The sequence below is a fragment of the Cynocephalus volans genome, chromosome 12 (genome assembly GCF_027409185.1).
Source record: "Cynocephalus volans isolate mCynVol1 chromosome 12, mCynVol1.pri, whole genome shotgun sequence".
In the NCBI taxonomy this organism is placed as follows: Eukaryota; Metazoa; Chordata; class Mammalia; order Dermoptera; family Cynocephalidae; genus Cynocephalus; species Cynocephalus volans.
Window position 1 is genome coordinate 21,299,983 of NC_084471.1, and position 22,705 is coordinate 21,322,687.

General features: G+C 43.3%; 1 protein-coding gene across 1 annotated transcript in view; it reads left to right on the top strand.

Annotated features, from left to right (window-relative positions):
- Positions 1 to 22,705, top strand: part of PAH (phenylalanine hydroxylase) — a 70,256-nt gene that overhangs the window by 21,216 nt on the left and 26,335 nt on the right. The window contains exons 3-4 of the mRNA XM_063075784.1: positions 5,218 to 5,401; positions 21,083 to 21,171. Of these exons, the coding sequence (XP_062931854.1) occupies positions 5,218 to 5,401; positions 21,083 to 21,171 (273 nt within the window). The remainder of the gene's footprint in view (positions 1 to 5,217; positions 5,402 to 21,082; positions 21,172 to 22,705) is intronic.

Sequence of the window (22,705 nt, forward strand, 5' to 3'; positions counted from 1 at the left end):
TATGCCTCCAGCTTTATTTTTTTTGCTGAGCATTGCTTTGGCTATTCGTGGTCTTTTATTGTTCCATATAAATGTCTGAATAGTTTTTTCCATTTCTGAGAAAAATGTCTTTGGAATTTTGATAGGGATTGCATTGAATTTGTATATCACTTTGGGTAGTATGGACATTTTCACTATGTTGATTCTTCCAATCCAAGAGCATGGAATATCTTTCCATCTTCTTGTATCCTCTCTAATTTCTCTCACCAGTGGTTTGTAGTTCTCATTATAGAGATTTTTCACCTCCTTGGTTAACTCTATTCCTAAGTATTTTATTTTTTTGGTGGCTATTGTAAATGGGCAGGCTTTCTTGATTTCTCCTTCTGCATGTTCACTATTGGAGAAAAGAAATGCTACTGATTTTTGTGTGTTGATTTTGTATCCTGCTACTGTGCTGAAATCATTTATCAATTCCAACAGTTTTTTTGTAGAGGTTTTAGGCTGTTCGATATATAGGATCATGTCATCTGCGAACAGGGACAGTTTGACTTCATCTTTTCCTATCTGGATGCCCTTTATTTCCTTCTCTTCTCTGATTGCTCTGGCTAGTACTTCCAACACTATGTTGAATAGGAGTGGTGAGAGTGGGCATCCTTGTCTAGTGCCTGTTCTTAAAGGAAAAGCTTTCAGCTTTTCCCCGTTCAGGATGATATTGGCAGTGGGTTTGGCATATATGGCTTTAATTATGTTGAGATACTTTCCCTCTATACCTAACTTATAGAGGGTCTTTGTCATGAATGAGTGCTGAACTTTATCAAATGCTTTTTCAGCATCTATAGAGATGATCATATGGTCCTTGTGTTTGAGTTTATTAATATGGTGTATCACATTTATTGATTTGCGTATGTTGAACCAACCTTGCATCCCTGGGATGAATCCCACTTGATCGTGATGAATAATTTTTCGTATGTGTTGCTGTATTCTGTTTGCTAGTATTTTAGTGAGGATTTTTGCATCTATATTCATCAAGGATATCAGCCTGTAGTTTTCTTTTTTGGTTATATCTTTACCTGGTTTTGGTATCAGGATGATGTTTGCTTCATAGAATGAGTTTGGGAGATTTGCGTCCGTTTCAATCTTTTGGAATAGTTTGTAAAGAATCGGTGTCAATTCCTCTTTGAATGTTTGGTAAAATTCTGCTGTGAATCCATCTGGTCCTGGGCTTTTCTTTGTTGGGAGCCTTCTGATAACAGCTTCAATCTCCTTTATTGTTATTGGTCTGTTCAAATTTTCTACGTCTTCACGGTTCAGTTTTGGGAGCTTGTGTGTGTCCAGAAATTTATCCATTTCCTCCAGATTTTCAAATTTGTTGGCGTATAGTTGTTTATAGTAGTCTCGAATGATTCCTTGTATTTCAGATGAATCAGTTGTAATATCGCCTTTTTCATTTCTAATTTTTGTTATTTGAGTCTTCTCTCTTCTTTTTTTTGTTAGCCATGCTAATGGTTTGTCAATTTTATTTATCTTTTCAAAAAACCAACTTTTTGATTCGTTGATCTTTTGAATTGTTTTTTGGTTTTCAATTTCATTCAGTTCTGCTCTGATCTTAATGATTTCTTTCCGTCTGCTAACTTTAGGATTGGATTGTTCGAAAAAGATTTACCATGCAAACAGAAAAGAAAAAACGAGCTGGAGTGGCTATTCTTATATCTGACAACATAGACTTTAAACTAAAAACCATAAAAAGAGACAATGAGGGACACTACTTAATGATAAAAGGACTGATCTATCAAGAAGACATAACAATCATAAATATGTACGCACCCAATGTTGGAGTAGCCAGATTTATAAAACAAACTCTATTAGACCTAAAGAAGGAAATAGACACTAATACCATAATAGCAGGGGACCTGAACACTCCACTGTCAATATTAGACAGATCATCTAGGCAAAGAATCAGTAGAGAAACACAAGATCTAAACAAGACTCTAGACCAATTGGAATTGGCAGATATCTACAGAACATTCCACCCAACAACCTCAGAATATTCATTCTTCTCATCAGCACATGGATCATTCTCCAGGATAGATCACATATTAGGTCACAAATCAAGTCTCAATAAATTCAAAAAAATTGGAATTATCCCATGTATCTTCTCAGACCACAATGGATTAAAACTAGAAATTAATAACAAACAAAACTCTGGAAACTATACAAACACATGGAAATTAAACAGCATTCTACTTAATGACATATGGGTCCAAGAAGAAATCAAGCAGGAAATCAAAAAGTTTATTGAAACTAATGAAAACAATGATACATCATACCAAAACCTGTGGGATACTGCAAAAGCAGTATTGAGGGGAAAATTTATTGCATTAAATGCTCACTTCAGAAGAATGGAAAGATGGCAAGTGAACAACCTAACACTTCACCTTAAAGAACTAGAAAAACAAGGTCACTTGCTTTTTAATGGCTGCATAATCTTCCACTGAGTGATTACACTATGGTCCACTTAATCATTTAATTACCTTAGAGATTTTGATGAAAAGTTTTGTGAATTTTTTTCGTAAGGTAGATCTCCAGCATCAGAAAACTGAGTCATGGGGCATAAATTGTTTTATTGTTATTCCCAAAGTGAGAAGCTTCTCAGTGGAAGTGGCTGTTTCAAGGCTCGGGGTGTGGGCGTGAGCACTCCTGTCCTGTGGTCTGCTCCCAGCACTTCCATCCTGTACACACACAGCCTCCTCCCCCTCCCCTGCCTTCTCAAACTCCTACACAAGTAAGTGTGCCAGAGGCGTGTCCATTCTTGGTTCTTGCCTTTGCCATGCTCTCTGGTCCACACAAGGCAGGGAATGGTTACCTCTTCTTTTGAAGTTTCAACCTAGGTAAACAGCAGGTGGAGCCTACTCATTCCCTTTCTTTCTGAGCCAGGAAGGATGACATTGCTTTTTGCTTTGTTTAGGATGTAACCTCTGTTTGCCAGACAGCTTCCAAGCTACCTCTATCTCTCTGGCCTTCTGTCCTGCACATTCTCTCTCTCCAGTTAGGGCCTTCACGGTGGTTTACCTGGCCACAGCTGTCAGGGTTGTGTTCTCTGCAGCTGGAGCCATAAATAAAAGCTGCATCACGTGCTCTCGGGGATCATGAGGCAGAACCAACAGGAAGACAGCCTGTTTGAGGTTACTCTTTGTGTTTACTATACCCAGAGGTTTTAGTTTTTTGTGTTTGACATAATAGTAATAACAACCATAAAAGTAGACATTTGTGGACTGCTCACTTTATCCTTGGCAGGAAAGGCAGTGTGGTTATAATATATAAACAATTTTTACTTACTAGTAAAAAATAGCTCTATAATAGAAAAATGGCATGAATTGATAATTGATAAAAGAAGAAATACAAATGGCCACTAAACCTGGGAAGAATGTTTAGTCTCACCAACAATTAAATAAAGAAACAGAGCAATGAGTTATGAGCTGTTTTCATCTATCAAGAACATTGAAAACCCTGAAAGTTGGTACAGTGAGGAGTATGGGTCCCCTAATGGAAAGGAAGAACTGGTGAGTGCTACCTTTCTGGAGGACAATGGAACAAAATATAAAGAACGTTAAAGGGGTAAATACTTTTTGGTCCAGCAATTTGGCTCCTACACATTTGTGCTGAGAAATCAGTTAGAAAAGTAGGCAAAAATGTACATATAATGCTGCTGATTGTTTCCAGTGGCAAAAAATAAAAAGCATCCTGCATGTGCGTCACTAGCATATTGGCTGAAGAAATTGTGGCACATCCAGACAATGGACATCAGTCAACCATTAAAAATTGTCTGTTGGGGGTAAGGGTGGCTAATGTGGGAGGGATAGCTAATGTCAAAGTAGTAATATCTTCTTCATCTTTGCATTACCATAGTACCTAGCTTGGCCCATATATTTGATTTAAAGAAGTGCTCTCCAGGGAGATATGAAGGCTCTATTGGTGCCTGTTCTTGCTCTTGGATTTCTGAGATCCATCTCACTCAGCCACATAGTGAATCAAAGTCGTAGTCAAATCTGAGGGTGGTATGGAATATAAGGGACCTTTTCCCATTTTCCTACCTGCAAACTCTTCTCATGTCCCTTGATAACTTTCATACTTTTGGGGAAATTATATAAAATATCTAGAACATATCCTCTTCTTACTGCCTCCACCACCACCTATCTATATTTATTGGATGACTTGAATGTAAAGTAATTACAAATGTTCCTCAATTTATGATGGGGTTACTTCCTGATAAACCCATCATGAGTTGAAAATATCATCAAGTTGAAAATGCGATTAATACACCTAACCTACTAAACATCATAGCTTAGCCAAGCCTACCTTAAATGTGCACAGAGTACTTACATTAGCACACAGTTGGGCAAAATCATCTCACATGAAGCCTATTTAATAATAAATAAATACAATAAAGTGTTGAATATCTCAGGTAATTTATTGATGTAATACTGAATGTGTACATGTTTTGCACCATCATAAAGTCAAAAAATTTTAAGTCAAACCATCAAAAGCTGGGGACTATTTATATATAAAAGCATTAATGGTGTTCATATTAGACAATTTTTACTGAGCATTTACCATGTGCCAGGCAGTGTGTATGTATTAGCTCATCCAATGCACAAAACACATTTATGAAGCAGGTGACATTAAAACCAGCAAATTACAGATGGGGAAACTGAAGGTTAGAAACACAAAAGTACATTGTTTAAGGTCTTATAGCCAAGATAGTTTAGAACTTAGATATAAACTCAATAAGCCTGACTCCAGTGGACCCTGTTCAAGCAGAACCATGTTGCATCTATATATGTTTTTAATTGAGATTCTATGGGATTTCATTTGGGAAAGGGAATTTTCCTGTGTAAATATTTTTGGCATCACTCTCCTAGATATTTGAACCAAACCAAAATCTTATGGTGGCAATTCTAGGCCTTTAGCAGATTTCCATGTGATTAAATTCTGCAACATTTGAACTATTTCTCCCACCTCTTGCCAGTTGGTACTGGGTTTTGTAGAGGAAAAAGTAAACAACTTTTCAAATTTAAGGACTTTCTTCTACTCTTGTTAAAACAAAAACAAAAACACCAAAATAAACAAACCATAAAAACACTACTCTTCAACTCTGCATTTCATTGCATTGTTTTGTTTTTGCACCTTTGGCCTATGTTACTCCCAATGACTGTCTCTTCACACTTCTGATTCTTCTAGGAGAATGATATAAACCTGACTCACATTGAATCCAGACCTTCCCGTTTAAAGAAAGATGAGTATGAATTTTTTACTTATCTGGATAAACGTAGCATGCCTGCTCTGGTAAACATCATCAAGATCTTGAGGCATGACATTGGCGCCACCGTGCATGAACTTTCCCGAGATAAGAAGAAAGACACAGGTAAGAAATAGAGGAATTTTGCAACATGAATGACTCTATACTGTCTTTATAACATAATGGCAAAAGTAATACGATTGGGGGTATTAAAAGAGAAGATGTAGGTAGAGACCTAGAGCAGTGCCTAGCATATTATAGGCATTTAATAAATATTAGTTATTTTTCTCCTTCCTCAAGGTAGCTATGTTTTATACTAGTAGTTTTCTTTCTATTGCTGCCATTTTCATAAATTTTTCAATTCTAGATTATCTTGCTCGCCATCTTTCATCTTCAGAGGTGCGATGGTTAGGGTGTCCAGAGTGCTTTCTATATAAATACATTTGAAGGTATACCTTCAAGGTAAGATCCCTAGATATCTCCGTTCCAACCAGAGGCCTCTCCCCAAGTCCTTCTCATAACATTCCAGTCCTGCAGCTGGACCTGCCTGGCTCCTTGTTCCTAGCAATTTCGTTGACATCATCTGCTTCTTTGTCTGTCTCTCCTACTAAATTTTGAGCTCCTGTGGGCAGGGAGACTTTCTTACCTATATTTATATCGTCAGAGTTTAGCACCATTCTTCGTACACAGATCAGATGCTCAGCAAATAATTGTGAGTGAATGGTTAAAAACAGAAGTTGTCAAGGCTTGCTTTGTCCCATTATCTACTTACTGAAATCCTGCTCTTTGACGTCTCCTGGAGGGGAGAAGGGTAGGAGAGTGTAGGAATCATAAGTGTGACCTTGAAACTGAATAAACTTTGGTTCAAGTCCTACTTTTTCCGCTTATTGACTTTGAAACCCCTGCCAAGTCCCTCTATCTGTTCTGACCTCAATTTTTCATAGGGCTTTTATGAGGATTCAATGAGATGATGCATAAACAGTGCTTAGAACAGTACCTGATACATTCTAGGGCTGCATAAATAATAGTATATGGTTGTTATTATGATTATGATTAGCCTAAACAGAATATGGAGGAATAAAGTGATTGCTTTTTAGCATCCAAAGCATATTCAGATGAACTATTTTTTTTAACAGACTTTATTTTTCAGAGCAATAATAGGCTTGCACAAAAATTGTACAGAAACTACAGACAGTTCCCATGTCGTATTTCTTCCCCTCCCTACCCCTATGTCAGTTTCCCCTATTAACATCTTGCATTAGTGCAGTACATTCTCTTTTTTTGTCTTTGTTTTGTGACCGCACTCAGCCAGTGAGTGCACCGGCCATCTCTATATAGGATCCGAACCCACGGCGGGAGTGCCGCTGCGCTCCCAGTGCTGCATTCTCCTGAGTGAGCCACAGGGTCGGCCCCCAGTACATTTTTTATAAATGATGAGCTAATATCAATACATTATTATTGACTAAAGTCCATAGTTTACATTCAAGATCATACATCATGTTGTACAGTTCTGTTGGTTTTAACAAATGCATAATCCCATGTACTCATTACACGTCATACAGAACAGTTTCACTGCCCTAGAAATGCCCTGTGTTTCAGCTGTTCACCCTCCTTCCTCACACCCTGCCTCTGGCAACCACTCATCTTTTTACTGTCCCCATAGTTTTCCTTTTCTAAAATGTCGTACAGACTGGCCTCTTTTACCTAGCAATATGCATTTAAGATTCCTTCAAGTGTTTTGTGACTTAGTAGTTCATTTATCTTATTGCTGAATAATATTCCATTGTATTGACATACTACACTTTGTTTATCCATTCACTTATTGAAGGACATCTTGGTTGTTTCCAGTTTTTGGTGATTATGAATAAAGCTATTGTAAATATTTATGTCCAGGTTTCTGTGTACGTAAGTTTTCAATTTGTTTGGGAAAATAGTTATGAGTGCAATTGCTGAGATGAACATTATTTTTTTAATAATCAGTTTTTTTTCTACTGTAAAATCAAAAGTTTTTTTTCTCCCCAAACACTGAAGACTTTAGGCCAAGAGAATTTCAGGCACTGTAGCTGAAAATAGCATCTTAATAGGCAGAGATGCTTTAAAATGAGACAAGGGACAGAGCACTCAAAAATTTTCTAAAAGGCAGCTCCAAGGCTTTCCTAGGAGATCTCTTTTCTTCCCTCGTCCTGCTGTGGGGATAACCTCGGCAAGGCAGCCCACACCAGGGAGAAGAACCATGCAGATGGGCTCCAGTCTCTGGATGCAGGGACTTGGAATTCCTCCTCAGATCAGCCCTCTCTGTCTTTTTCCCCTTCATCGTCCCTGATGACTCCATCTCCTGCTTTTCCGGCCACCTGCTCCCAACTGGAGTTGCGGACCCTCAGGACAAGGCACCTGCTGATCCTGGGGCAAGCTCTGCTTTTGGTTGGAGCAGGTGGAGGCCAGGCCAGCTGAGCCCTGGGGTTTGCATGTCAAAGCAATTTACTGTGGAGCAGGTGGCTCTTGGGGAGCCAGGAAGATGTATGTAGACAGCTGGAAGGCTGGCAGCCTGAATCAGAGGCTCAGAAAGGAGGTTCTTAGCAGGGATATAGCGGGATCATTAGGAGTGCAGGTCCCAGAACCAGGCATACCACATTTGATGTGACTTCGAGCAAATTACTAACCTTCGCAGTCTCCTACTATATCAAATGGGAGTAACAAGAGTCTCTGGCTTACAGGATTAGTGAAATCACAGGGGGAAGCACAGAGAACAGCACAGAGCATGTTTAAGGGCTCAATCGATGTTCTCTCTTCTTCCCATCATCATCATTGCTATTATAAATACTGGCATGACCTTAGGAGCCACAAAAAGCCAGCCTGTACACAACCACTTTGTCAGAGATCCTGAGAACTGGAAAATGACCTCAGAGGTCATGCAGCCCTTCAGACTTCTTAATTTTTCATTGTAAAAGTGGAGGCTGTGACTTGCCTTAAGGCACGGAGTGGATCCTGTGCAGTCATGAGCAAGATTGTGTTGAGTGCCGCTCTGTGCCAGGCACTGCGGGAGGAGCTGGAGAGAGAGAGAGAGGGTCAAACTGTCTATTGTTGAGGAGCTCACTGTCTGACAAGGGCGACAAAACACTCACATAAAGGCAGTAGAAAGACAGGTCCTGTAATGGACACAGGGCTAATGGGATTTGGCTTCTTCTCTGCTGTTTCATTCTCAGGACCCAGCAAGTGTGAAAGTTAAAAAAAAAAAAAAAAAAAAGCCCCAAACAAACAAACAAACAAAGAAACGAATGTTTTCATGTCAAGGTGCTGCATAGTTGCTGTTGGGCTTAGCAGAAGTTGAAGCAGCACAGGTTCAATTCCCCAGTGAGGCTCCTCACCTCAAAACAACAGGGTATTGATATCTGAAGTTGAGATGATATTTTACCTAGTGAAGATACAGTAGTTAAAACTAACCCCTTAAAAAAACATGGGTTTTGTGACCCTCATTTCTTTGAACGGTTGGTCACCCGGTCCCGTCTTGGCTGCCCCCACCTGCCCTGCACTTACTTGTAACCAAACAGCTGCTAGGAATGCAGCGGATGCTGAAACGGCACGACCTTGCACCTGCTGAGAAAGACAGGTCTGTGGGGTTTCTGTGGTGGTCTTTGTGAAGTGGAGTCTGGGTCCAGAAACAGATCCTGTTAGCGGAAATGACTGTCCCTTTTGCAGAATTGTTTTTTCTGTAGGACTCAGTGGGAGAATGATCAGAGGAAGAAAGGCATCATAGTAGAACTGAACCTTTGATTCTTTCTCTGGACAAAATGCCCTTTTTATTGAGGAGCTCAGATCTCAGGGACGAGTCTGACAGCAGGTTCAAGTGGGAAATCTGAATCCCTCAAATCAATTAAGTTAAACCACTTTCCACTCTAGTTTAGCCATTCAAAAAGCCATGCGGATGATAAAAAATGAAAGTTTTTTCAGTTTCTTAATTGCTAAAGTTCCCCACCCAAAACATCTTAAGGGAAGGTTAATTATGGTGACATGTTAAAGAAACCTCAACCTTCTCAAATGCCTCCTGGAGAAGCTGATGTGAGTTTAATAGGATTTTAATCCAGAGAGTCTTTTGAATACGTGAGGTCTATTCTCCTGCTACCCTCTCTCTTGATGACCTCAAATCCTGCTTCAACCCAACATGAAAGAGCATTAATGTCTTCCATTGATCAATCTACTAATCCTTTTACCTTTCCCTTTGAGTCTTCTGCATGACTTTACATTTAGTGGGGAATGGAAAATTCCTACGTGGAGGCAGATTGCAGCCAGGAGAGGCAGACAGACAAAATGCTGTGGGTAGATGGAGGTAAAGCAGCATCACCTTTTGAGAAATTTATCTGTTTAGAGTTATTTTCCAAGAGCAAAAGGATATTTATTGGATTTGGTTCAAGATGTGGTGATTGTAAAGGTCCTGGTGTGGAAAGTGAGTCCAGACTGCTGGTACAGCTATATTTCCTGTGGGGAGCAGAAAGCCTATCGATCTTTTTATCTATCCATCCATCCATCCTGGGGACACTTATGATGACCGTGAGAAGACAAACACAACATCATGATACATATTTTTCTCTTCCTATCCCCCTCCCCGTCCTTGTCCTCTCAAGTTTTATCTTCTCTGCTTCCATATGCTGCTCCGAAGAGCAGTCTGTGTAAGGCTGACATTTCAGATCAGTTGGAGTTCAGGGGAGGATAGGATTCCTTAGAGGGCTCTGAAGAGACCCTGGGATTGTGGGCAAAATGGTATAAAAGCATGTGCCTGTATATTTTTTAAGAGAGTACATTTTTCAAAGAAGTCATGTTTCCCAAAGAGTTAAGAATCTTTAGAGAGAAGCTGCTTAGTGCTGGAGGGGGATCCAGAGGGTTGGGGTTTCCCCCATTCCTACCACCTGTGCCTTTCTGCCCTCTTTTCCTTCCTCTGAATCCACCCTCTCTTTCTGCCTTCCCATTGCCCTCTTCTCAGTTCTAAACCTGCTCCTCACACGTGCCTCTCATGGCTTGTGTGCCTCTTAGCTGCTTGTGGCCCTGGGTCTGCAGGAGACCAAGTATCTGCACATTTACAAAAACACACAGGATTGGCTGCCTTTTCTGATCTTTCTCTGGATACTGACTGGATGTGTTGATGTAGCCCTAAGTCCTGGTAGCTGGGGAGGTGACTTTTGTTTCAGCGGTCTGCCTCATTGAGACAAGCAGACTCCCAGCTGGGATGATAAGCCCACTCTGGGAGGTGACACCTACTGAAGAGCCGGAGAGAGAAGCTCTTAGTGTGCTTGGCACATGGCTTGCTCCCACAGGCTGTCAGGGACAGTTCTAATCACTGGTGAGGAAGATCCTGAGCAAATGATCTTTCTGTATCCCATCCAGTTTGCCAGCTCATGGGGCTTCCAGCTAAGGAAGATCCTAAAATTTCAAGCAAGCTCTCATTCTAAGAGGAATCCCTCATTTGTATACCAAGCCCAGTGTTTTCGAAATTTTTTCCCATTAGGTTTTCTCATTTACACTTTGTAACAGCCAATTCAGATGGCCAGAGTAAGCAGATAATGTTATTTTTGTTTTCAATATTAGGAAACAAGACAGGTAAAGGCGAAAGGCAGCATGGATTTTGTAGTTTTCATTGTTCCAGTTCAATTCCCGGGCTGCCAGCTGTATGGCCAAGTTGCTTGCCCTCTGTGGGCCTCACTTTTCCCATCTGTAAAATGAAGATATTTGGGTGCCATTGTGGCTGTGTGGGTTATATGATATAATTCGCACACAGTGCCTGGCATGTAGGATCCATGCAAAACGTTACCAGCAAACTTATCCTGGAGTATTTCATTAGGATACACAAAATCCTATGGTTGAGCAAGTCCAGAATCCCAAAACTCCTGATCTTTGCCAAGAAAGGACACCATGACATGCTGTTTGGGTCAATCCAAAAGATTGTGAAAGTTAGAATTAGACCGAGAACATCTTTTCTCTGTGTGACAGGTGTGTTCCGTCTTACCTGAAGGAGGTAAGACGAGGACATGAAATGACTGTAATTGAATGTCAACTTGCCCTTTATGCTGGATTAAGGGAGCATCATAGTGACTCAGAAGGAGCAATGAATTTAGAGTGAAGGCCAGGATTTGGATCCTCACTTTGTCTGCTGCCCACTAGGTTTGAATCCCACGCGACCCCTACCAGCTGGGTGACCTCATCAGCCTCTTCTTCTGCATCTGTGAAAAGTAGCTAAGACCCATTCTGCCACTTCCCGTGGTTCATGGAGGGGATCGTGTGAGATACTCTGTATGGGGGGTTGTTTGAAGGATTGAATTGACTTTGCTTGAATTAAATAGGCCCTTGGTCTTAGATATCCTTAGGCCTCAGTAAGGAGAGATCTCTATGATCTATAACCCCTGCCAGGAACAGCTATTTGTCACCACCAGCTCCATGGATAAAGACACTGACCCGACTAGTAATATATAGGGAGTTGGCAGTCACCCATTCATTGGGACCAGCCTCACCTAGCAGCTACAGGCAAGTTCATGTGGCGGATTATGTGAGGGGCCCTGCAAATGATCACTCATTTCCAAATATTACCCCCTGTGCTTAACGTTATCCACTTGGCTGTATGTTTTATTGCAAACAGCACTGGCACAGGAGACAGCACACCAGCATCTCGTGCAATTTTTCTTTCTCCCTCCCTCCTTTCTCTTTTCTTTCCTGCTTCCATCCTCTTTCCCTCTCTTTCACCTTTTTCCTTTCATCCTTTTTTCCTCTCTTTGTCCTTTCTTTCCTACCATTCTGACAACGCCCATTACCAAAACCAATAGTCTCTCTCTCTTTCTTTTCTTTTTGTTTTCATCCTCCTTGATATTTTTGTAGCATTTGACACCATTATCCCCCAGGAATTCTCTCTTCTTTAGCATTTTATAAATTATGTGGTCCTTTCTTTTTAATATTCTGACTATTGGAATTTTTTCACCTTCCTTTCTTACTATTCCTTCTCAAAAACCACAGAGTCAGCTTTGCCACCTTCTTCTCTTTTCTTCACATTTACCCCCTAATTCAGTTGATCATTCATTCATGCCACCCACGTTGATTGAGCAGCCATTCAGTGTCAGGCACTGGATATGATTCCATAGTGAAAAAGACAGACATAGTGCTTAGGCTCAAATGTCCTGTAATCTAGTAGGCCATTGCTATATGGCAGACATAGGGAAGAGTGGCATGCTTCAGAAGTACTCACAGGAGGTGCACTGAGCCCAGTCTTGGGTTCAGCCAATAAGGGGAGAGGGAACAGGGCCAGGGAAGAACTGCTGGATAAACTATATGGGAAGGAGGCCTTAGTTGTATTCTGTGAAGACCCAGTGTAGTTTGACCATGACTCTAGTTCTAAGTGGCAGGTAACCAGATCTCAGTGCAATGTGAGCTCTCAGAAGACAGAATTGGGTACCTGAGAACATAGTGGGCAACCTGCCAGGAGATACCTTCATGAGATACATAATGTCTTAAAAGGATATCAGGAGGGTAGGTCCAGTTTAGGTTGGTGGTTGGAGTAAGTCAATTACTTATTCATCATTTCACACATATTCATGCACTTACTCCATCTATTTATCCTGCACATTTTCACCTGTCTCATGTGCTAGGTCCCTTTTATTCATCCAGTTTCAGATTCTCACCTAACATGTGAGCAGAGAGAAAGATGCTTTACCCTGAGCCCACCACGCCTGCCCACTGCTCTGTCCAGGAGGCAGAGGGCAGTAGCTTGGCACCATTAGCCAGCCTTTGGCTCACCCATTCTGGCCAAGACTTTCCTGAAGGGAATTCCTTCTCCAGAAATAAAGTAGAAACTCCTGAAAAGAGAAAAAGAAAACCCTCCACAGTCTCCATCCTGCAGGATGTTGGCAGGCCATCCCTTCTCCCTTGCCGGAGCTGTTGGGATCAGACTGCATCTCGGCAGGGCTGGGGGCCTCGGAGGAGACATCCGGGAGCCTGGGAGGAGGGGGTGAAAACACCCTTCTATTCTGGGCCTGAAAAATGAGGATTTATTGCTCTTCATGAGACAGGCTGGAGGCAAGCCTGGGTGCCTTGTTGGCTAAACCCCGGGGCTGATGAACGTCTGGTGGAGGGAGGGGGTTAGATTGGACTCAGCCTGCACCTTGAACTGCTGTAAATTTAATGTGCCTGCTCTGACCTGCTGGCCAGGAAGCAGGCTCTGGCCAGGCCTGTAGGGGCCTCTCGCTCAGGAGCTCTCTTCAGCCAGCCACCCCTTGGCGTCCCGGCTGAGCAGTTGACCCCGACTTAATGGGACCACAACGTGGGTGTCCAGGGCCAGCTCTCTAGCAGGCTGCTTCCTTTGGATCCAAATCAATATTTATTAATGATCTGCCCCCCTGCCCCCGGGTACCTCTGGCTTCACAGAGGGCCTCTGTTGCACCAGCCTGCCCAAGTCATTCATTAACCGCCCAGCCCAGCAGCCTGCGAGGCTGTGGAGGGGCTCACGGGCCAGCCCACCACCGAGGTATTTGGCAAGGTCATTAGTGAGCTAATCTGATTTAACTTTTCAAAACAGAGGCCTGGGTCTCTGAGGTCAGTCTGTCTTCCCAGCATTGAGAGTGAGAGTGGAGTGGGGGGAAGGATCTGCTACCTTCACTGAAGAAGAGATATGTGAAGGAGAACTGAGCTGTTGAAAAATTCCTCCCCTAAATCCAGGGAGACTTGGGATGGAAGGTGGGGAGGACTCAAGGCTGACCTAAGGATCTTGTTTAAGGTCCTTTAGAGTTCTACTTTAGCTTGTCACCTCCTTTCCCTATCGAGGTGAGAGAACGGGAATCTAAAATAAAGGAGCCCCTCCCTTACCCCACTGATGCTAAGCCCACCCAGTGTGGTGGTGGGGTACACAGGCTGCAGCATTCTAATTTCAGCTCAGCCGGCTCAGTGATCTTGAGCAAGTCACTTCATCTCTTTGAGCTTCTGCTTATCAGCAAACAGAAATAGTACTGTCTACCTCCTAGGATTGCTGGGAGAACTAAAAGAGAAATGGAAGTAAAGCACTTAGCACCATATCTGGTGCTTAGTAAGGTCTCAAAAAATGTAGTTTTAAAGGAAAAAAAGGTAGCTATCACTTTTTGGCTGGGAAAAGTTAGAAGAGTCCAGGTACAGAGGTTGGGGACATAAGTGTGGACTCTGGCTCTGCCATGAGTGGCCTGTGTGACTGTATTTCCTTAGCCAGGCAGGTGTCTCTGGGGTTTGTTGTGACGTTCAAGTTCAATAACTGATGGCACAGATCGACCTGCTATAGGTCAGTTTCTTCCCACCCCAAACGAGGAGGCAGCCAGGGCTCAGTTGCCTGACTCATTTCACAGGTGAAAAGCCAGAGGTTCAGGAAGGTGGGAGAGATGAAACTTGAACCCAGACCTGCTGGCTTCAAGTCCAAGATGTGCACATGCTTTCCACAGTAGAAATTGTCAGTCCAACGGGAAAGGCTTGGTGCTGAGTTTGTCTGGTTATCCTCTGTGGTCTCCCCACCTTGCTCTTGGTGTCCTCACACTGCTCATGTCACAGCTCTGACAGCCAGAAGTGAGCTACATCAGGACCTTGACCCCTCCACTCCCAACACCTTCTCCTGGGTCCCGTTCCCTTAAGCCTTGTGTCTGCTCTCCAACGTGACAGCTGGTGAACTTCTTCTCTTGAATGTTAGGCCTGACCTGGGTACTCCTTCTATCCCAGATTTAGAAATAGTTAGTGGTATTATTACTTATTTGTAAGTATTAAGTATTTATAGGTAAAAAGTACTTGCTGTACACCAAGCACTGTTCTAAGCACTGTTCATGCATTAGATCCTTTCAATCCTCACATCAGCCTTCTGAAGGATGCGCTATTATTAGTTATTTTGCAGATGGGAAACTGGGGGACAAAGAGGTTAAGTAATTTGCAAAGTTTCAAAGTTCCAAAATGCCAAACATGAGATTGGAACCAGACAGGCCGGCTCTAGAATCTATGTGATTAGCTGCCAGGTTTTGCCATCTCTCCAGCCTGGCTGTGTTTTGGGCCTTTTCTGGATAATTATGGGGCCCAGAACCCACAGAGGCCCCTGGATTCGGGTGAGAACTCCACAGCCTCACTGTGCTTCTTTGGAGACCCTCACAGCCTCTGTGGCCGTGACAAGGTCCTGAGGTCAAGGCCTGGGGCTTGGTGGGCTATTTGATCTTTGTCTCCTCTTTACCAAGACTTGAATCCTTGGAATCTTTGAAATTTTCCTAAGTTCTCTGATTTTTTTTTTCCCCCTACCAAGCAGTCTGGAGTAAGCCATGTGACCGACCCATTAGTGTCCTCCTTTGAGGAAGGGGAAAAAATAGTCACTGAGAGCTGGAAATATGCTGGTTCTGCTGCCCCCTGGCGTTTGGCTGGGAGAGTAGCACGGACAGTCTACTGTCCAGTTCGGGTTAAGGTCAAGGTGGGAGCAAATGGGCTTCAATCTGTGGAGTAGAACGTTGTTTCCCTGGTGAGAGGAGAAAGGGAAATGAGCCGGTGCATTTGGGAGCAGAGCAAATGTGGTGACCATACTTCTGGAAAATAAACGAGGTCGACACAGTGATTGACGTGGCACTGTCTTTTCATGTGTCCTCTGGTCAGTCTCAGCCCTTCAAAAGATTCTACAGGTCTCACTATATGGAACTCAAAAGGGATTGTAGCAACAAGTGAATCTAACACCCATATATTATAGAGGGGAAACTGAGGCCCAAGATTAGAAAGTCTGTTAATATCAAACCTGAGCAAAGAACCAGCTTCCTGTCTCCAGTCTCTGTTGTTTCCTTCCTCCTCCTCCTCCTTTTTAAATCATCATCATCATCATCATCATCATCAATTAAAATCTCTGTCATCCTAACAGTTAACACTGATTAAGCACTTACTGTGGGCCAGTCGCTGTGCTAAGATGTGTCACATCTGCTACAGCATCTAATTCATCCAATAATATGGAAAGATTGTTTTAATCCATCTTGTGGATAAAGAAACTAAGGCTCTGAGAGATAAAATGCTTGCTCAGTTGCACAACAAAATGAGTGGCAGACTTTCTAGCCTTGATAGAAAACTTTCTACTCTGTTGTCTGTGCTATGACGAGCCAAGGGCAAAATATATGAGGATACTTCAAAAAGTTTGTGGAAAGATTCATATGATTATTTAAATCTATTTTCCACAAACTTTTTGAAGTATACACACACACACACACACACACACACACAGGCTGAGCATCCCTAATCCGAAAATCCAAAATCTGAAATGCTCCAAAATCCAGAACTTTTTGAGCACTGGCATGACAAGTGGAAAATTCCATACCTGACTACATGTTTTATGCACAAAATTATTTAAAACATTGTATAAAATTACCTTCAGGCTATGTGTATAAGGTGTTACGAAACATAAATGAATTTCAAGCTTAGACTTGGGTCCTATTCCCTAGATATCTCATTATGCATATGCAAATATTCCAAAATCTGAAAAAAAAATTCAAAATCTAAAACATTTCTGGTCCCAAGCATTTCAGGTAAGGAATACTCAACTTGTATATCTTCTGTAGCAGACAGCTAAACAGTAATATGAGTGGTATTTACTATATGTTGGTAATACCTCATTTAACCTCATATTATTCTTATAAAGTAGTACTTTATAATATTACTATTATCACCATTTTACAGATATGAAGACTAAGGCACAGAAAGGTTTAATAACTTGCCCTGGGTCCGACAGACAGTGCAGAGACAAAATTCAAGCCCAGGCTGTCTGGCTCTGTTGTCAGGCTCTTAACCATTGCTAGACTGACTCTCCCCGAGACAGATAGAAAAACAGCTCTGGGCTAGGGACAGACCCTGACTATCCCAGATCCCACTGGAGCTATGGCAAAGCAATGTCAAGTCACCAAGGTCTTCACCCTTGGGCCTGGAGCCATAGAATGTCATATAAAATAGCATCCCTTGACTAATGTCTAAAAGACAAGAGATAACAAGTGTTGGCCAGGGTGTGAAGAAAATGGGAAGCCTTGTACACTGTTGGTAGGAATGTAAATTGGAGCAATTATTATGGAAAACAGAATGGAGGTTCCTCAAAAAATTAAAAATAGAACTACCATGCAGTTGAGCGATCCCACTTCTGGGCTTATTTCCAAAGGAAATGAAATCCATATCTTGAAGGGATCTCTGCATCCATATGTTCATTGCGGCCCTATTCACAATAGCCAAGGTATGAAATCAAGCTACGTGTCAACAGATGAATGGATAAAGAAAATGTGGTGTACATGTATGTATGTGTATACATGTATTTTTTCATGATGGAGTATTATTCAGCTGTAAAAAAGACATTCTGCCATGTGTGACAACATGGGTAAACCTTGAGGACATCATGCTAAGTAAAATAAGCCAGATGCAGAAAGACAAATACTGCATGATCTTATTTATTAGTGGAATCTGAGAAAGCCAAAGTCATAGAAACAGAGTAAAATGGTGATTGCCAGGTGCTGGGGGCGTAGGGACATGGGGAGATGTTGGTAAAGGGTATAGAGTTTCAGTTATAAGATGAATACGTTCTGAGGACCTAATGTATACCATGGTGACTATAATTAATAATACTGTATGACATACTTGAACTATACCAAGACAGTAGACCGTATGTGTTCTTGCAACACACACGCAAACACTCGAAAAATAGTAACCAATTGGGGTGATGATGTGTTCATTAACTTGATGGTGGTAATCCTTTCACAATGTGTACGTATATCGAATCATTACATTGTACACCTTGAATACATATAATTTTAATTTGTTAGTTATACCTCAATAAAGCTGGAAAAACATTTAAAAAATTTAAAAAAATAATATCCCCTTCACTCTCCATCTCCTCACCCAGCTTTCTTCTTCAAGAGCTTCCTGGCACTGTTACGTATTTAAATTTATCTGCTGCTTATTCTGTGGCACTCCCACTAGAATGAAAACACCACAGGGCAGGGTACGCAGCCCTCAATGTCCAGTGCCTGATATGTAATAGGTGCTCAGTACATATTTGTGGAATCTCCTTTGGCGAGTCTAAGGCTCCCTCAAGTCAGAATCTGGTGCAGTAAGAAAGAGCTGGATTGACCTGTCTCTGGGGGCAGCTGTTACTGCCAGAATTGTAGATAAATCCCACACAGAAGAGAGATGATGAGAGGGTAGGGGAGGGATGCCTTGGAGGTGAGGAGATAGTGTTGTCAATGGTCCTTACTACAGAGGAGGGCGACAGGCCCCCTTGTCCAGGTGAGTGTCATTCATTTAAGCCATTCTGGAGAAACAGGAAAGGTCTCACAGGAAATCTCAAGCCCTGGGTGACTCCAAGGGAGTGTCCTTTCCCAAGCCTTTCCAGTCCTGGCTGGGAAATGGACCCCATTTCTAGTGCTGACAACAGAGGTTGATTGTGCAAAGCAAATGCTGGACTCAAGGAGATTGGAGACCTTGGGGAGAAGTTTAGGTGACAGCATGGGAAGCCAGGTTCCGTGCCAGAGGGGTAGAGGGGGGTGCTGAGTCATCCAAGACTCCAGAGTCTCGGCAGTGGGGCCAAGGAGGTCGCTCAAGAGATGCACCCTCTCCATTCCTCAGTTTCCCCATCTGTAAAATGCAGATAAGAATAATACCTACCTCGTGGGGCTGTTGTGAGGACTGAAGGAGGTAGCGTGTGTGTAGTGTTGAGGACGGCGCCTGGCACACGGCAAGTGCAATGCAAGCATTAGTTGGAATCCTTCTTCAGCATCTGCTTCTGTGTATACTCTCCATAGGGAGCTGATCTTGAGAAGCCGGCTGGACTGTAGGGTATGGGGACCTCCAGGTGGGAAACTACAGAGAACCAATCGGGCAGTCAGGTTCCAGGGCCAGCCCTACTGACCAGTGTGCTCTGTCACCTTTTTTTAAGAGGTAGGATGGGGTAGAGGTCAAGACCAGAGACCTCGGAGTCAGCTGACCTGAAGCTGAAGCCCGACTCCACTGTTTACTAGCAGTGTATGTACTGGGTTTGCCACTTGACCTCTCTGTACCTCAGTTTCTTCTTCTGTAATATGAAGATACCAGCAGTATCCACCTCCTAGGTAAAGTATTTAGTACAGCACTCAATATTAGTTTTTATTATTACCATAGTCAGTAGAGAGTTTAAACACCTCTGATTAACAAGGCTGTAAATTGACCTTTACAAACAGTGAAACCTGTTGAGATAAGGTCCCCTTGTTTTGGTGGAATGTGGCGGATTCCCGTCCTGAGGCCACTGTTTAGATCATGGAGGGCATTTCCTGAGGCTGACCACTAGATGGCGCGCGTGTTCTTTCCTGCCAGCCCGAGCTGTCAGCATCTGTGACACGATGGGCTGGAAAGCTGTCTCTGCTGTGCCAGACCTGGGTGGCGCCCTTGCCTGCGTTGTCGTTTGCTCCTCATAGCGATCCTCAGATGAAAGGAGATGCTCCACCGAAAATGCTAAGCACAGTGCCTGGCACGTGGGAAGGCTTCAAAACACGTTTGCTGTTCTTCCATTGTAGTTATCCCCATTTCACAGAGCAGGCCCAGAGAGGACAGGCAGGCAGCCGGAGCCAGGACCCTGAGCCACACCTCAGGCGGACGCACGTGCAGCATCTTTCCCCTCAACCTCGTTTTAGAGGAAGCCCTGGATGCCTTGGACTCACTTCAAGGTCCCCCACCATATCCTCTTTTGCTCTCTGGTTTCTTTCTGGATCTACCACTTTCTTACTCCCTGTGTGATCTTAAGCCAGTTATTTGGGCTTTCAGGGTCTCAGTTACTCATCTGTGCCATAGGAGTTCCACCTTCCTTATTTTGGAGATACTTCAGAAGAAGCAACTAGACCAGAGTAGACACTCTGGACGGTGGTTACTGTCGTCGGTGCCTTATTTGTTAACATAACCAGAGGAGTTCATCTGCTCATTCATGCATTTCTTCCTTTCTCCTTCCTTTTCTTCCATCTTCTCTGTCTCCCTTCTTTCTATCCTTTTCTTCTCTCATTCCTCCCTCCTTCTCTCCCTCTCTCTTCCTTCCTTTTCCTATGGACCCGCCACTATAGAGTACTCATGGTTCTTGCTCTCGTAGAACTGGCAGTCCACCATTTCCTAGTCTCCGTTCATTCCTGCGACCATCCCACCTCCCGTGTGTCTTCTTCCCCATAAGCCACAGGGATTTGGACGCTACCAATGACTCTTCTTGCTGGGGTTCCTGTCTTGACAGGGTACACACAACTCAGACCCCAGATCCTCCCCTCCTAGGCTGCTTCAACAGCAAGCCCACAGATTCTTCAGCACGGCAAGCCATCTTCAAGTCCCAAACCACCTGACTCCATTCAGTCTGTTTCAGTGGCGGTTTTCTAACTGGCCGTGGGATCAAAAGATTTTGCCTAGAGCCTGGGGCCTTTGGGAAGGGAAGGAAGCATGATGGGAAGATGGGGGTCTCATGGGCTCACCCTTGTTTACAGCTCTGGTTTTATCTAACGTGTATTTAGTGGTTACATGTAATATTCTGCTGAAGAAAACCATCAAAGACAGCTACCACCATGGGTGGGAGGGAGATGAGTTTTGAGATAATTTAGATAAAATCTTCAGAAAAAAGAATGTGTTTGAGAATGTGTTTTAAAAATTAGTTTCCATGGAAAATGAAATTCAGCCTTTTAATTACAGTAATTTGGGGGTTATCTGAAACCCGACTTGCCATCACCATCGACTTGACTAATTGGGACTGATCCCGTGCTTCCGACCTCAGCGAGGCCTTTGCCCCGTCCTGCCAATCTGCATTCAGGACTTTGCCTTTCTGTGTTGCAGTGCCCTGGTTCCCAAGAACCATTCAAGATCTCGACAGATTTGCCAATCAGATTCTGAGCTATGGAGCAGAACTGGACGCAGACCACCCCGTGAGTGCACACCCCTGGGAGAGTCTTTCACTTCCTTCCCTCCTTCCCCTTGCTCCACGTGGAGTGATGCATTTGTTTACTTGTTCCACAAACATTATATTGAGTTTCTACTTATGCCAGGGCCAGGGGAAGCAAAGATTAACAAGACATCATCGTCGTCATTATCACAGTTATATTTTTGTTGGAGCAAACACGAACTGCTGTTCAGAAACTTTTGTCTCTATATAGCATGTGTATTCTTCAGGAATCTGTTTTCTCTGCACATCTCCATGGGTCTTGACAGCTGACAAGGAACTTGCTCTTCACAAAAGCACTTTTCAGAAAGTAAAGCAGGTGTTGTTCTTATACACACACACACACGTGCACGTAAGTTGTCTTTATTTCTGCTTTTGTACATTTACAGGGGTTTAAATCAAGTGCTTGGGAAACAGTAAACGGTATTAACAACTCTACCAGCTGCAGGGGCGGTGGGGAGTGATGACACTGGAACTGGATCTTCAAAGCTGAGTAGAAGGTGCTAGTCAGATGGGGGAGGCGTTAAGGCTGAGAGAATAGTCTATGCAAAGCCTCAGAGTCTGAGAGTATCTGGAATCTTAGGGAATGGCTGGTTGGTGCGTTACGTATGAGTGCGAGAGGTGAGGCTGGGGTGGTGGGGGTGGGCAGGGGTCAGATTTTCTGACCTAGCAGGAAGAGGAATATGGACTGTGCCTTGCTTGTGTCCTGTGGGCAGGAGAGCAGGTCCTTCAGTGGTTTCTGAGTAGAGGACCAGGGTGGGGGCATCTCATCGTGTCCTCTTCTCTGGGGCTAGGGTTAGGGTTAGGGTTAGGGGGCAGCCCAGGCTCTGGCTCATGGCCGGTTCTGACAGCCTCCTTGGGTGAGAAGGGCCACGGTCAGGTTGCCTGTCCTTTACTTTCTGCTGGGCAGATGACTCCTTCATCTTTGAATGGCCTAGAAGCTGTTCGCATTAGGAAGGGTTTAGTGTAGCTCAGCGGGGGCGCCCGCACTTCTTCAGGAACCTGTTTTCTATGCACTTCTCTGTGGGTCTTGACAGCTGACAAGGAGCTTGCTCCTCACAAAGGCACTTTTCAGAACGTGAAGCAGGTGTCCCCATCTCACAGACAGAGGCTTCAAGGCCCGGTGGGGGTACACGACTTTTCTAGGGTCCCCTGCTAAACGCTGGTCCTGAGACTCTTAACCCCAGGGCTCACAGTGCCTGAAGACGAAGCCGAGCTAGTGGCAGAAATCGGGACCCTTCACAGAAACAGGGGAAGCTCTTCCAAGGGCAGGCCGGCCTTTTAAAATATCAACAGCCAATGCTTGTTCTAATTCAAATAGTAGAACCCCTGGCGGTGAACTTCAAACACAGAAAAGCAGGAGGAAGAGCAGGAAGATCGCCCAGAAGGTCAGTCATTTCTAGCTTTTCTGTCTGGACTATTCTGAATTTTTTAATAATGAGAAAATATTTTATGAACAGAAACAAAGGTAAATTTCCTCTTGTCCCCAGACTTCAAAACAAACAAACAAACAAACCACC